Below are 14,752 nucleotides of genomic sequence, written 5' to 3' on the forward strand. Positions count from 1 at the left end.
TCATGATGTAACCCTGCAAAGAAGCTGTGGGCGATGACAGTTCTTTACAACAACATCTCCCAGCCACCTGCTGAGGGACCTGCCTGAGGACAGAGTCCTCAGCCCCCAGCCTGCGGCACCAGGGCAGACGTACCGGCCGGACTGGCTGGGGCTGCAAACCTCTAAATTGGAGTTTCTAGCCCCAGGACAGCCAGTGTGCTGGGTCTGTTCCAGACCCCCAGTCTGTACCCTGCCAGTACAGACTCCCGGGCCCTGCAGGTGCTCTGCAAATCAAGACCTTCCAAATTAAACGTTGTGGGTGCAAACAAATCAGCATTTTCAGAACTGCATTTCGTTAGCTAATTTGTGACCAGCATAGACCTGTTCCCACCAGATTGACTGGGTCAGACCTCCGTTTAATCATTTCTGTGTTTTGAAAAATCACATGGATTACCTGATTGGAAGTATTGACGTTGAAAAGGAACATATCCTTCATGTAAATCCTTGGCATATTGTCCAAAAGCATTCCATAGAGTGGCATGTACAGGTTTGCTATTTGTGCCTGTTTTGCCTAAAAAGATACAACATAATCGTGAAGAAACTAATTAACGTATACTAGTGGCTAAGGAAGTTTCAGATACATTTAGCTACTGTATGAACAAGCAAATGAAAAAGAATAAACAAACAGTTTCTTTACCGGCTCTGCATATCGATCGTCAAATGAATGCTTTGCCATTAAGTTTTTAAGCACAGCCAAAGCTAAGTGCCTAATATCCTGGTCTTCTTGCAAGGCAAAACCAACCTCCCTCAGCAGGACTCCAATTAGAAAATGTTTACGGCAAAATTCATTGGTCAATGTGTACTCTGGAATGTCTTGGAACAGAACGGACAAGAACGTTTGAATTAATATACAGATTACATAAACCTCCCCCCATTTTCCAAATTTTCAATAACTTTTGTTGATTTAATCCACTGCTAAACCTTGATTTCCTGATCTGACTGCCCCATTCTTCTCCCTCACTTGCTAGAATGAATTAGTCTAATATTATTTCTCAAAATCATGCAGTTTTTACAATTTAATGATAAAAGACAATTTATATACACATTCCCATATGAGAATCTCAAACATTTTCCGCATAAAACTATTCACTTCTTTGAGGCACAGTGTCCAAACTGTCGTTCCCACATTCTAGCTAGAAGAGTTCTAAAACACAGAGATCCAGACTAATTCCTCTTTCGAAAACGGTAAATAATTTTTGCCTAAATTTGCCACAGTTCAGTGGCAGTGATCAAAGTAAATCTTAAAGCTCTTGATGCACAATTCTGCTTACTTCTTATGCACTCATTTTGTTCATACCTGATGTTCGATATTCCTGTGTTGATTCTGAAGGCGTCACAGGGTCTTCATTTTTCATAAATATAAAATAAAAATAGGCAAAAATCATGCATATTTTTCTACTTATTAAGTGTAAAAAAGATATTTGCTTTGTATCTTTCTTTTTTTAATTTGACTCAAATTTGAATGAAAGAGCTTCTACTGTTAAAGAAAGCTGAGTGTCAGAACTGAACTCACTTTTTGGTGCTGCAAAAAGGAGACAAGGCCCACAGTTTGAGAGATGCTGCATAGAGAGATGATTCTGCCTTCCACTTGGAAGATACCTTCCACTCTCAGCAACTTAAAGGACCACATCCCAAGTGAACTCCCCAGAGTCCACGGAAAACCGTCAGAACTGGGAATTGTGCCCAGGGCTGAAATCCCAGCGCCTTTGAAATCAAGAGGAAAAGCACCTGGTTCTGGGCATTAGCCACAAAGTTAGGTTCCAAATAACAGATTTCAACGGATGAGATGGAATGCATGGTGGCTGCCAGCTTTGGGGCATGGGCAGGGTGGATGCACTCCTGTGGCAGAGCACAGGCAAAACCAGTTCATGCTTCTCTGCAAAACATTGGTCACACACAGTATCCCCCCTGCCTTGAGAAGCAAGCAGCTCAGGAGAGATTACTAACAGATGCTGAAATGGGTCTCTCTAGCCTCACTGCCCCAGGTAAAACACTGCAGTATGTGGTGACCATGCAAAGTTCAGGCTTGCCAGAGGCGGAGAAAGTAAATGCCCTTGGGACAAAAGGGCTATTGCATGGGACCTGCCTGCCAGTCCTAGAGATACTCTGGAGGCAAAAGTACCAACGGCCTATTATCTGAGAGATGGATGTTTCCAAACTCCTGCTGCATGTCTAGTTCAGATCTTCCCCACAAAGGAGGGATTGTCACACAGACAAGTCATACTCCGAACACCAGCAGGAAAGCCTGTTCCCAAATAGTAGCGTTTCACAATGCCCTTATCACTGCCTCAGCTTCTTCCCCTTCCTGCTGTACCTGTTCAACCCCCTCCCTAGCTCACCACCTCCCAAGGCTACTGCAGCTTTAGTAATAAATCCTCACAAATAGTCCAGTTCATTCACCTCAAGACCTCCAGCGAAAGAGTCACCTCCCATTGTCTAACTGGGCTGTCAGGGGTTGCATTTATTTACAGGCATACTGAAATGATGTTATTTTTATCACATGTTTAGGTACCACACCTGAAAAGCCATGTGGGGCTTCTGTGCCTGATGTGCAGACATGATACTTCAGAGAGTTAGTTGTTATCTGCTCTTTGAACCGCCTGATAATTTGCTGTTGTACAGAAACCCTTTTGGGGTGGCACCTTACCAGGAATGTTTGAAGATCGTATGGGCAAGCACAGAGGGATGAAGTGCTCATGGTGACAGACTTCTTGGAGAAAGTCAAATTTGAACTGATGTAAAGTCTGAAAAATCACAACAGGCAATGGCTCAGTTCACATTAAAACAGGGAAAGTGGTTAAGACAGAGTGGCACTACTGTTTATCTCTACCTTAAAATTCATACTCACACCCAACAATGAAACCTTACAGCTTGTTATGCCAAGCTGCACTAATAATAAACATTTGGTTTTTGTCTCTGTTATCAAACAAACTTGTCACAGTCCAACAAGCTTTTTGGATTCCTCAACTATGATTTTTCATTGAAGATGTACTGATAAATGTCAGCTTGATCCAAGCTAAATATTTAAGTTATATTTAAAGATACACCAGGTCTTTTGATGGTATATACTACAGCGTATAATCATAGTGAAGTCTCTTCTCCAGTTCACATAAATTTGGGACCGTCATAATTATTACACCTTTCTTCTCCTTTTTTTTCCCCCTTTCCCTTTTTTTTTTTTTCTTTCTTTCTTCTTTTTTTGGTCAACCAAATACAAAGCTTCAGCCACACAGGCTAGATCCAAAACTTACTGATAGTGGTGAAAACTTCCTCTATTGATGCCAGTGAGTTCCAGCTCTGAGGGATTTGGTTATTATATAATTCTGGTATTATTTCCTTAATATCTCCCTCCCAAGAAGCCATCCATGATTGTTTATGGAGCCTTTAAACTACCTGAGGAGTTTATCATTCCCACTATAATGATGTGCCACTGAGATATAAAGATAATACATGACATCCAGTAATAAATTTTTATTTCCATCTTCTCAGCTCACTGTTCTCAGTGGCAGAAAGCAGTTATTCAGGACTACCGATACGACACTGTGTCGATCCAGGTCAAACATTTGCCCTAAGATTAGAAAGTACTTGTAAAGGTCTTTTATTTGCCTTATGTTTAAGTCTGTCAGTCCCTAAAATTAAATTGTAGCATTTCTGCTGCCATCATCAGGCTAGGATACCTGCAACATGCACTTTTCAGAGTCTACTGAGTAGTGGATGGTGGGGAATTTTTCCCCAAAATGTTTTACTGCACTCATCAGGAGTGCAGCTGGACATGCAATTCAAGGTGTAACGGCAAATAAAGAAATGAAGCACCAGGAATGTGTTTCCCAAGAGAAACTGTGACATTTTGAGGGAATACAACAATGAACTGAATTCTAATGAGGTATTTCAACTTTTGAATAAATATTTCTCAAAACAATGTTTAAATGTCAAAATATGGAATACTGTGAGGGATATTTCTGTGGAACAGAAATTATGGTGCTTCATTCACAATTACAATAAATTCAAACTGCAATGTTATAGACTGATACACCCACAAACTATTTATTCAAGCAGCAATATACACTGTTAAATTTTCTGAAGAGAGAAGGCAGATTGCAGTATCATCTTTTTGGTATGTAAACAATTCAGTTAAAGAAGCAAAAGACACAAAGAAAGAAATCCTGCAGCATGTTTAAACAACCGACTCTTGCTTAGGCTTCTCACTGAAAATGAAAACAATGCAAGGCCTCTCTCTCTTTGAGGTCAGAAATCTCTGATTTTATTTTGTGGCTATTGTTTTCAAGTGCTATAAATCCTGTTCCAGTGGCACATCTGTCTCAGCTCTGCAGTGATTCCACTTCCACGCATCCTGGCAGATGGCTCTGGAGGGATGCTGGGTGGCTGGCAATGCACACGCACTTAACTGCCAAGGAGGGGCTAAGTTCTGCTCTGCACACTGACTAATCTTACGCTTTTCCACTGGCCATTAATTGGCTTTTTTAATTAAGCATCTGTTTCTGTGGTTGAATGTGTTTAGGGGAGTTTGAAATGTGGAAACAGTTTTCAGATTGCATAATATTATTTATAGAATTATAGACTTCAGGCCATGATATTAGTACCGAGAGACTCCATTCTACATCTGTTTCAGAGATTAGGTGAAAGACCCGAGTGCAGCATGAAGTTGATTTTAGTAAAAAGCAAAACAGATCCGGAGTAATCTCACTCATTACCTACAAATGCCCAGATCACCACTAAAGAATTATAAGAAGTTAATGGACAAAAGTTTTGTAAGCTTTTTTGGGAAACATGAGTCATTCAAAGTGTGTATCTTGGAATACGTTCTGTTATCTATCATCTTATATGCTCCGGTATGACAGCTCAGAAACCCAGTCATGGAAGAGAAAAAGCCTGTGACTCATCCTGATGGATGAAGAGTAAAGGAGTCAAGCTGAATAATTTGGGGACCTCTTGCAGTTTGAAATTTATTGTTCAAACTGTATCACTGACTATTATAGGTATTACAGAAGAAATTCAGGCTGCAGGGAATGTTCCTCATAGCAAGCGCAAACTAATTTGAAGCAGATTGGCTTTCTTGCATCATCAGTGAGGTAAGAGCATACCATTCATTGAAAGTAACAGAGATGTTACATCCTCACTTGAGTTTACACAATGGTAACTTCTTCATATGCTCTTACTTTAATCTCCTCAAAGAAAATTACTGCCAAATGCTACTGATATTTATAGACCAAACCACAAGAATCAAAAGAATCAAAGCTCAAATTCAAAGAATTTCTGACTGGTCAGCCTTTTGCATGCTTTGGTCTGAGTACTCTTTGCAGCATCTGCTCTCGCAGGGCTCAGTGATTAGTTGCTTGGACACAGCTATTTACTTCCAGAAAAGGGGATAAATGGCCCAAAACCAAGAGGTTTTAACACGTATTTACAGTAAATGTTTTCACTGACTTGAGTTCCGAGCATAGTGAAGCCATGGTATAGATCATAAATAGGTTTCAATATAAAAATATTCCGCTGGCGAGTCACTTTGGAAAAAATAAAAACAAACAAAAAAAATCAAAACTATACCTTGCTATCTCCTGTTCCAAACATACTTATATAATTGTTGACCATCTTGAACACAAATCCACGATCCATAAATGTAAAACAGCGCTAAGAAATGGGGAAAAAAGAATTATTATTTTATAGCCAAAAAAGCAGTACATGGACTCACTTACGTGGCTGTTTGCCTTGCGTCACCTATAAACTTGAATCATTTGAGCAGGTGAAGTTAGTCTTATAGCAGGGCAAGGAAAACCAGGGAACTGGTGAATCTGGCTTGATTTTTATATTTATTTTCAGTAATAATAAATTAATCAAACTTTTCATTTTTACTGTGTCTATAGTCTAAAATAACTATCACAGTGTACAGTGCACTAGGAGAAAGCTTATCTAACGGAAGTCATTCATGTACGGCAATACTCAATCACTAGAGATGGTACGTGATGGGAGCTGACCTGAATATCTCCTTCAGCGACAGAGCAATGACTCTTGAGGAATCAATCCAGCCACAATACATGCTGTCTATGAGCTACATTATCTCTCTGGGAGCAAATAGGCTACTACATTACTTCACGATGAGAACACTGCTCTTCCTGACTGATGGGGCTAAATAGCCAGAAGGTATAAAGGTTTTTGAGGGCCTTGGTACTACAGTTACTGACTTTTTTTCCTTGCAGAGTCAGCCTACCAGATATGGAATGCAATCTTGAATTCCCCCCTTCTCTGGTGTTCCTGAACTCTGCAAAGCTAGCCAAGCCCTGAGCCTTCTGCCACATAGCATTCAAACAAGGCTGCTGCAATTTCAGCCTGGAGAAAGTCATATAATCTCTAACCTACGTAATTCTTTCTGGCAGACTAGATTTGAAAAGAAATTAAACCACAGCCATATGCCATATCATACAACACAACATTACTGTCTTCCCAGTTTAGCTGAGTAACACACAAATAGCATGCAAATCTGCAACACCTCCATGGGTGCAACACCACACAACTACTGACTAAGCCCCTCGATCTATGCTCCTGCCTCAAACCAGCATCATTTTCCAAATGAGGTAACACTATGGATAGATACAGCTCAACGTCAGTATGCCAACAGCAACTAGGGCTTCCATATGGTACCAGCAACAGAGGTCAACACAGTGGACAGCAAGTTCATAATTTATTTCACCTATGTATGAAAGGAGAAAAACACACCTTCAGTTTGTGGTTGCTTTCCTTATAACCTCACAGGAACATTTTATTGCTGGAATACTGCTCTCTCCTAGTGCTGTGCTTCCATTTGTCATATAAGATTTGAGCCTGGGTTTCAGTGTGTACTATATAAAATGTTCTGTGTACTATATAAAATGTTCTGTACATCATTAATGTACATTATTCCATTAATGGAAAGGTGTGTGTGTACCCAGTTTAAACCTAAATTAAGTATCTAGCCACACAACTTATTGAATGGCAATTTTCCCATGCTCTGCAGCTAATTCAATGCTGAGAAAATAAGAACGATTGAGAAATATTAGGAGAAAACTGTAAAATGCAACCCCTTTTAGTGACTTTTCCAAAGCACTGAAGTGTTTTCTTGTATTTGGTAAATGAAAGAGCATTATAGAGTTAAAAAAGTAGGTTACAGTATTTCACATAATACTTGCAATTTGCTTATTCTCATTTGTAAAAGCTGCCCACTCTGGTTGTGATTAGGAAATATTAATCCACCCACAGTCATTCAGAGCTATAGTATTTAAAGAAAAAATACCAGCTCAACTGTAACTGTGGTTTCATTCCTTACCAAACTTTTTACCCATCTGAATGTAAGAATCTGCAGAATTCGAAAACTTGGGCTCTTTCAGAGAATAGATATAAATGAATCAGAATTGCTTCAAAGCAGACTTACAAAAGCTTTTGCATTCTCAAAGACCCAAAGGCATAGAAAAACTGAACTATAGGTCAACACTAAACTTGGAAATTGAGCCATTATTCACTCAGAATTGGTTTTATTCCCTTTGACTAGACTAGAATAGTCTCAAGTTTGCATTAAGTATAGGGAAATAAGTGCATATGCTGTAATGACAGAATATCTCACCTTAAGAAATTTGGCAGTGCTGTAGTTTGCATTCCTGGTTTCTTCAAGAGCATCTTTGTACTTCCAAACAACATGGTCTGCTAAGACCATCACAAGCGTATCCAGTTCAGTTTGAAATGATTCTGGAAACCTCTGAGTTCGAGAAACCTAAGCAGGGAACAGATCGTCACTTGAGAGTGTACCTTGTTGCACATTAAACCTGAAAATACATTCAGGCCAAGAATAAAGACAATAAATCACAGGTCATTCAACACAGAAGAAAAATCTTCCTGGAGTTTCATGGATCTATTCTGAGTATAAACCCCAAAAGGAAGAATCTGGTCCATAGGTAAATGGGAAATCTTATCCCCAGATTCCAGCACAAGCATACTAACAGCATCTTTGATAACCAGGCAGAAAAGAGGTCAAAGCACTGATCTCCAGCTATGTAAGGTTTGCTCAAAGCAAAGCGGAGTTTCTAGATCATTTATTTGCTGTCTGGCCTAATCACCTGTGGGGTAACCAGCAGCGATTAGAATTCCATTCTAACCCACCCATTACAAAGCTGATACAACTGTATTTCTGGCCCACCAGTTCTGTACAAGCAAGAATAGGTTTGAGCCTAGCAGGTAATACAAAGTTTTTGTGGGTAAAACCAGTATTTTACAAAGTGTAACAGCATTTCTTTTTTTGACCAGTCAAGAAGACAAGTCCAAGTATGCATATTTCCCACAATTCCGCATTTTATAATTTCCCTAAGAGACTGATTGCCTACTTAACTGGGATCACATATATACTTACCTTTGTTTTGTTTGTATCAACCAAGTGCTGTGCCATTGATTTTAAGATAACTGCAAAGAAGAACCAGGAATGCTGTTCAAAAGAAGGAAGAGATTAGGAAAAATTATTATCTGATAAATACCATTCCTTATAGATAGACTGCATTTCTCAGTAATGCACAATGATAAACTCTACGTGACAAATAAATTAAAAAGCCTAAGTGCCATGTATTTGAGTAATAATGGATCATGTCCTTAAGAGAGCTGAAGCCATCTCAGGCACTTTACTGTGGCTCTGTGCAATAAGGAGCCCGCAAACACCACTCCTACAATCCTTCCATTCCTGCTGAGCACTGTCTTCACTGTTTGTTTGCAGGTAACTGGCAGAAATGCATTATGCAGAGAACCTCACAGAACAGAAGCTGAGAATAAACTGCTTTGTTAGTTCCAGCAGATTGGTAATTTGGCCCAGAATAAGATGGTACTTGTTTAAAAGATAAACAGAGTTGTTCTTCAAATACCATTTGTAACAGTGAACAAGTAGGATACAGATTAATATCTGTATCCTCATATATCTCAGGAGATGTATGAAACAAATACACTCAAAAAGCTTACAAATTGCAAGAAAAACCCCACAACAAACGCAACCACAAGTACTTTTGCATGGTCCAGGTTTCCTGCAGGCCAGCTTTTCTGCTTTTTCAGCCTGTTTTTGCTATTCCAGTGGCTCAGCACAGGCAATAGGAACTGGCTCACTCTAAACACTTGAAGATATTTTTGCCCCTGGGAACTCCTGAGCTGGACTGGCTAGCTCTTCTACCATAACCGACAGGCTCAGTGATGGGGCTTGTACATGTATGAATTTCTTAGACCTGGTTTGATATGAGAAACCTCAGGAAACGTCAATCATTCTCATTTTGGTCACTGTCAATCAACGGCAGCAGCTGAAATCAGATATAAACATCCTACTTACAGATGAATATTCTCCCTGCATCTTCCAAAATAAAAATTAAACCAAAGTATCCTAAAAATAATTGCTCACATCATATTGCCTAAGAATTAGGTTCCCGACTCAGACTGAGCTGTAACAGAAAGGAGGAATTTTATTACGCAAACCACAGCATTCTGAGAAACCTGTTATGCTGAGAAACTGTAGGAAGTCTGGTAAGTCTGTTTTATTCAATCACTGCAGGATGTGATTTGTGCAAAGCTCATACAGGGAAACAGGAGAGGAGAAAGAGATGTGACAAGTGAGTTTCAGGCAGAAAACCAGTAGTAAAACTATAAATGTGCTAATTCAAGCTATCATTCACCTTTAAAACCTGTTTCACTGTTACTTGGTCATTTAACTTCAGAAGATCAGTCATATTCTTGGCCAGCTCCTCATGAACAGTCCTTTCTTCAAATGATTTGGTCCTGAACACATACTGAAGAAAGGAAAAATAAAAATTATCAAAATGTACATTAAAACAAATATAAAAAACCTCAGTAGGAGAAGATAAATTATTTATACAGCAATAACAGCTGGCAATCTTTGCTGCCCAAATATCTTGACTGAACAATACATTCACATAAAGTTTAGCTCCCCAGCAGCAACAGCACAACACTGCTCCCCTACAAAATCCAAGCTTTAAACACAACTTCCTGCTGATTTCAGCTTAATGTGAATCAAGAGGAATTTCTGCTTAAAATCAGTGCTACAATTTATTTTTTCAATAGGGCATAGGATCCTGACACCTCTAAACGGCCTTTCAAGCCACTTCACCAGGGAAAAAACCAATAACCAAGCAGAGGAAGTATGGAGGGTTTTTCACCCACCTAGTCAGGGCCACCTTTCACTTGCTCCTTTCTTCCACTGCCAACAGCTAGCCAGAGCTGGTAACAACTCTTCATCCTGAAAGGCGTAGAGCACCCACTGGAGCTGACAGAAGGGGAAAACTACACCCCTTTCAGAAATCAAGCCCTCAAGAGAGGAATTTAGCTACCAAGTTGCTCAGAACTCATAAATCTCGTATGAGTTTTATTCAACACTTTAAGCTAATAATTTGGTACTGGGCTCCATTACTCCTTCCCTAAAGCAAGAGCTCTGCCAGTGTATCAGTTGGGATGAAAAACCTTTTCAATTCAACCAGGTAGGTAAAAGAAAGGAATATCACTTGAAAATATTGTATTAATATTCAGCCTTATTTCCAGAGCAGATGCCATAAGCTTCTCCCTATGCAGTTTGACACTTCTGGGTCCAGTTATTTAAGTCAGTGTAATTTCACATTATTATTGCACCTGAGTGACTCACAATTCTCAACTTCCTCATTCCCAAAACAGCATTTCTAAAGTAGGTATTAATTTCCTTACAGATGGATAAAAGACATAAACAGTTATTTTGACTGCTGCTGGAAATGGGAAAATAGGCTAAATGGACTTTTGCTGTGGCCTAATAATCACCTGTTATTTCAAAGATATTTAGCCCCAATAGGTGTTGACTGCAATTTTGAAAAGTTATTGAGTAGAAGAGGTTTTAATAACCATTTAATTAACAACATTTAAATGTTACATAGGTTATTTTTTTTGGAGCCTGAGCAGTTCTGCTGGACCTCAGACTTCCTCTGTGCTTAAATCAGCGTACTTACGACTAAAATTTGACTACTAAGATGCTGAGATGCATCACCTGTAGACACATACTTTCATGAAATACAAAAGTAAATCCATACCATGGAAATATCAACCAACAGTTGTCAACACTGCAATTAAAACAGGTTTCCCGTTAGTAACCTAACTCTTACCATGTTTTTATTATTCTAACCACGAACATACTAAAGTTTCAAAGTTCATCAGGAATGTATTTCCTTTTACTTTATTCCTAAAGTTAATTTTAAAAAAACCAACCAAACACCCCCACCCACCCCCCAATTTATGTCACATGTATTACTCATAATCCACAAATGAAATGTACGTTCTGAAAACTACTTGTTGCACAGTGAATCAGGTATCGTTACAGCCAGAAGCCCATAAAGACATTTGTCACTCATAGCTTCTTGCCGTGACTGTGGGTGATCTCTCATTGCTATCATAACCTCCATTAGTTCTGTTACCACTGAACCAGAGCAGGCCAATGACAAAGTGATGGCAATATCTACTTCAACTCTTCTAACAACCTGCAGTTCTCCTCTACGCTGCTATTTGAAATATACAAATATGTTAATAAACATAACACTCAAAGATACTACAACTTACTCATTACTGATTCATCTAGTAAGACTAGAACAAATTTTTCCAGCCCTCTCCTCCGCAAATAAAAGGGAGAGAAAAAAATAAAGGCAAGTGAAGGGGAAAAAAAAAAAAAAGTGTAACACCCTTTAATGAGGTTCATTTGTCTATTAATTTTTCTGTCCATGCCAGTAACAGCAGTTAATGTATTCTCCTTAAAAACATGCTTTTTCATAAAATTCTCAGCTGATACCCAAATATACTACTGATGAGATACCTGCTGGCCAATAGCATTATTCATACTCATTTAATGGAGATCCAATTGATACAGATAACAAGGAGATCATCTTTAAAGTGGCCACTCCTTTGGCTTTTTAAGCAATACTACAGCCTGCCTGGAACCAAACTCCATACACAGAACATATCCATGTATATTCTATATATACCCTCTTCTTCAAAACAATAATGGATGACAAAAGCTGAGTAAACAGGAACAGTTACAAGAATCTGAATGCCACAGATGAGAAAAGAATTTCTGTACAATACACACGCAAAGACGCAGGATCTTGAAACTAAAATAATGACTTAAGAAAATAACCAAAAGCTTACCTAAAAAGCTATAGCTTCATAAGAAATATTCAGCCATCTTGCAACCATGAAGAGCACCCAGAAGTACCTCTTCCCTAAAAACTACCACTTATGGATCCTTTTCAACTACAATGAGGGCAATCCTGTACACGTATAATAGAGATGGCCAGATATTTTCAAGTGATAAATCTCATCACAGTCAAGAGGAATGCTGCAAATTGCGAGCAAACTACATTAAATGTCTCTCACTGGTACCTATCTAGCTGAAGTTCCATGATCTTTCATGTATTTATCTCCCCATTCCCTCCTCTCAAACACTGCAAGGTGGGAAATTCTCAGTTTAACACCATTTCAAAGACTGACGCTAAGCCTAAGCTCCTAGAAGCTCAGTGGAAGTGCACTGACACTATGTCTTGCTTCTAAAATGTAAGCTCTAGTCATCAGCCAACTATGGGGAATTGTCCTTCCCACACCCTGGTCCCCTTTAAGAGTGCACTGCAGCTTCCTCCTCCTGTGCTTGCACAACTTGGTGTCCTGCGGAAAGAAAGCTGCACCATGCAGAGGAAACATGAGCAGCCCTTTGTCCTCCTAAACAGAGTAAGGTTGCGAGCCAGGATGCAGCTGAGTTTGGTGGTGAAGGACACTCCATGGAGTGTCCCTGCTCTGCAGGATGCCCTTAAGGCACAGAGAGGCAGTGTAATTTGTTCAAGGTGATACAAGAAACTTATGCCACAGGAGGAAAATTGACTCAGCCTCTTCCAAATCTAACGTTAGTTTCCTAACCAGAGTCATCCAGCCTACTAGTGGCAACAAGCTTTGATGCAAATGCAGGGAAAGCTACAAACAAATACAACTAAGAGTATACAGGAAAAACCCCACAAAAAACAAAACCAAAACCCCCCACATAAAATAGTTAACAGCGTAACAGCAATCATACCGTCACATACGAATTGATGCAGTTGTCTAGTTGTTCTTCATGGCACTTAGCAACAACATTAGTAAGAACCCTGCAAGATTAAAAAAAAAGAAAAAAAAATTGAGCTGTTTTGTGTCACAAGGCAGAGAAAGTCTATCTGATGCACCGCATTGTTCTGTTATTGTAACCTCATTTAAAACAGTCCATGAGGGATGTGATCCAAATGATGAACAATGTGTACAGAAACTGTCCCACTGGGAAAAACAGTCACCCCTTGGGCCCTCCACTTGCATGGATTGTGCTGTTATATATGCATTCATCTAACAAAATGCACCCAGTTTTAATGATTATAACTGTACTGACATTACAACAAAAGAAAACTATTAACTAACTAAAGCTTATACAGATCTTGGATGATAAGGAATAATAAAAAATGGAGTATGCTAATGAAACAGAGAGGCAAAACCCTCTTTCTCTGGGAATGCTACTTGTCAGGTTCTCTCAGATCTTAGTAATACTGTAAAGCTCTGACACTTTGCTTATGATGGCACTGTTAATCAAAGACAAACACAAGCCTAGGCTCAAGCCTGAGCATGCCCCTCTCCCGCACTGTTTGCCCATAACCTCGGACTCAGCCCCAGCCTGAGCACCCAAGCACTCAGGAACAAAGGGCCAATCTCTTGTGACGGCGCAGCAGGGAGAGGCTGGACACTTGGGGCAACCATAGATGCTTTGGGCTTCTGCAGATCAGCTTGGTGATCCAGCAACATGGAAGAAAATTGCTTGGGTCATGCCAGCATCCACTCTCACAACCAGAGCTTCTACTAACAGCAGAGATGGCAGTACTTGAGACCAAGTGTTTCAGCAAAGTTTTCTCTTCAATTTGTACCTGGGCCATCTTTCTTTGACATCATCCTGTTTCAGAAAACATGAGTTTGATCAAGAGGTCATCTTCAACTTAACCATGAGATTTCCTCTTGATTATTGGGATCTCATTTTTTCAGGATACTTAGTATAGAAAAGACTCTGCAATCTTATAATCTTATTTTTATGTTAAAAGAATGGGAAGGAAACAGTTCACGATTCTCACATGTTAAAAATTAGTGAACCATATCTCAAATTCAGGGGTATGCATAATAACAGTATGACTAAAATGGATTATTAATATGCCTGACTGTGGTTCACAAACAAGTAGTCATTTTGACTAGCTTGGTGATTTGAGTGTTTTCTGCCAATTCTTATTATTGAATTCAAAACCTTTGTAATTCTTTTAAGTCAGTGTTTTTCATGTATCTCATTTCTTGCTGTTAGTAGAAGTAAAACTTGTAGCAAAACACAAAAGCTATGACAAAATTAGTTGTGCCCGTTCCAATCCTTCAGCCTTTATTCTGATTTGAAATTGAAACAAGTTCTGGCAAAGATGAGACAGAGAAATGATGACATGGCTGGGCCCCCAGACAAGTAAATAACCATGAGAGAGTATAAAAGGAATAATGTTTTCTCCCCAACACAGAAGCCAATCTATGCTCTCATTCTGTTGTTGTTGCTTTTAATATGTTCAACACAAGCTGCTTCAAGCTATTCAGAACAAAATACAATTTGTGTATATATAGGACACATCAATGAATGGCACAC

The 14,752-nt window shown here is 39.3% G+C and overlaps 1 protein-coding gene across 1 annotated transcript in view; it reads right to left on the reverse strand.

Annotated features, from left to right (window-relative positions):
- Positions 1-14,752, reverse strand: part of DOCK10 (dedicator of cytokinesis 10) — a 136,121-nt gene that overhangs the window by 30,367 nt on the left and 91,002 nt on the right. The window contains exons 25-33 of the mRNA XM_059822685.1: positions 13,139-13,208; positions 9,723-9,836; positions 8,432-8,503; positions 7,652-7,798; positions 5,605-5,688; positions 2,687-2,783; positions 1,337-1,381; positions 677-852; positions 434-550 (exon numbers count right to left, since the gene is read on the reverse strand). Coding sequence (XP_059678668.1) covers positions 434-550; positions 677-852; positions 1,337-1,381; positions 2,687-2,783; positions 5,605-5,688; positions 7,652-7,798; positions 8,432-8,503; positions 9,723-9,836; positions 13,139-13,208 — 922 coding nt within the window. The remainder of the gene's footprint in view (positions 1-433; positions 551-676; positions 853-1,336; positions 1,382-2,686; positions 2,784-5,604; positions 5,689-7,651; positions 7,799-8,431; positions 8,504-9,722; positions 9,837-13,138; positions 13,209-14,752) is intronic.

Source organism: Gavia stellata, chromosome 11 (assembly GCF_030936135.1).
Source record: "Gavia stellata isolate bGavSte3 chromosome 11, bGavSte3.hap2, whole genome shotgun sequence".
In the NCBI taxonomy this organism is placed as follows: domain Eukaryota; kingdom Metazoa; phylum Chordata; class Aves; order Gaviiformes; family Gaviidae; genus Gavia; species Gavia stellata.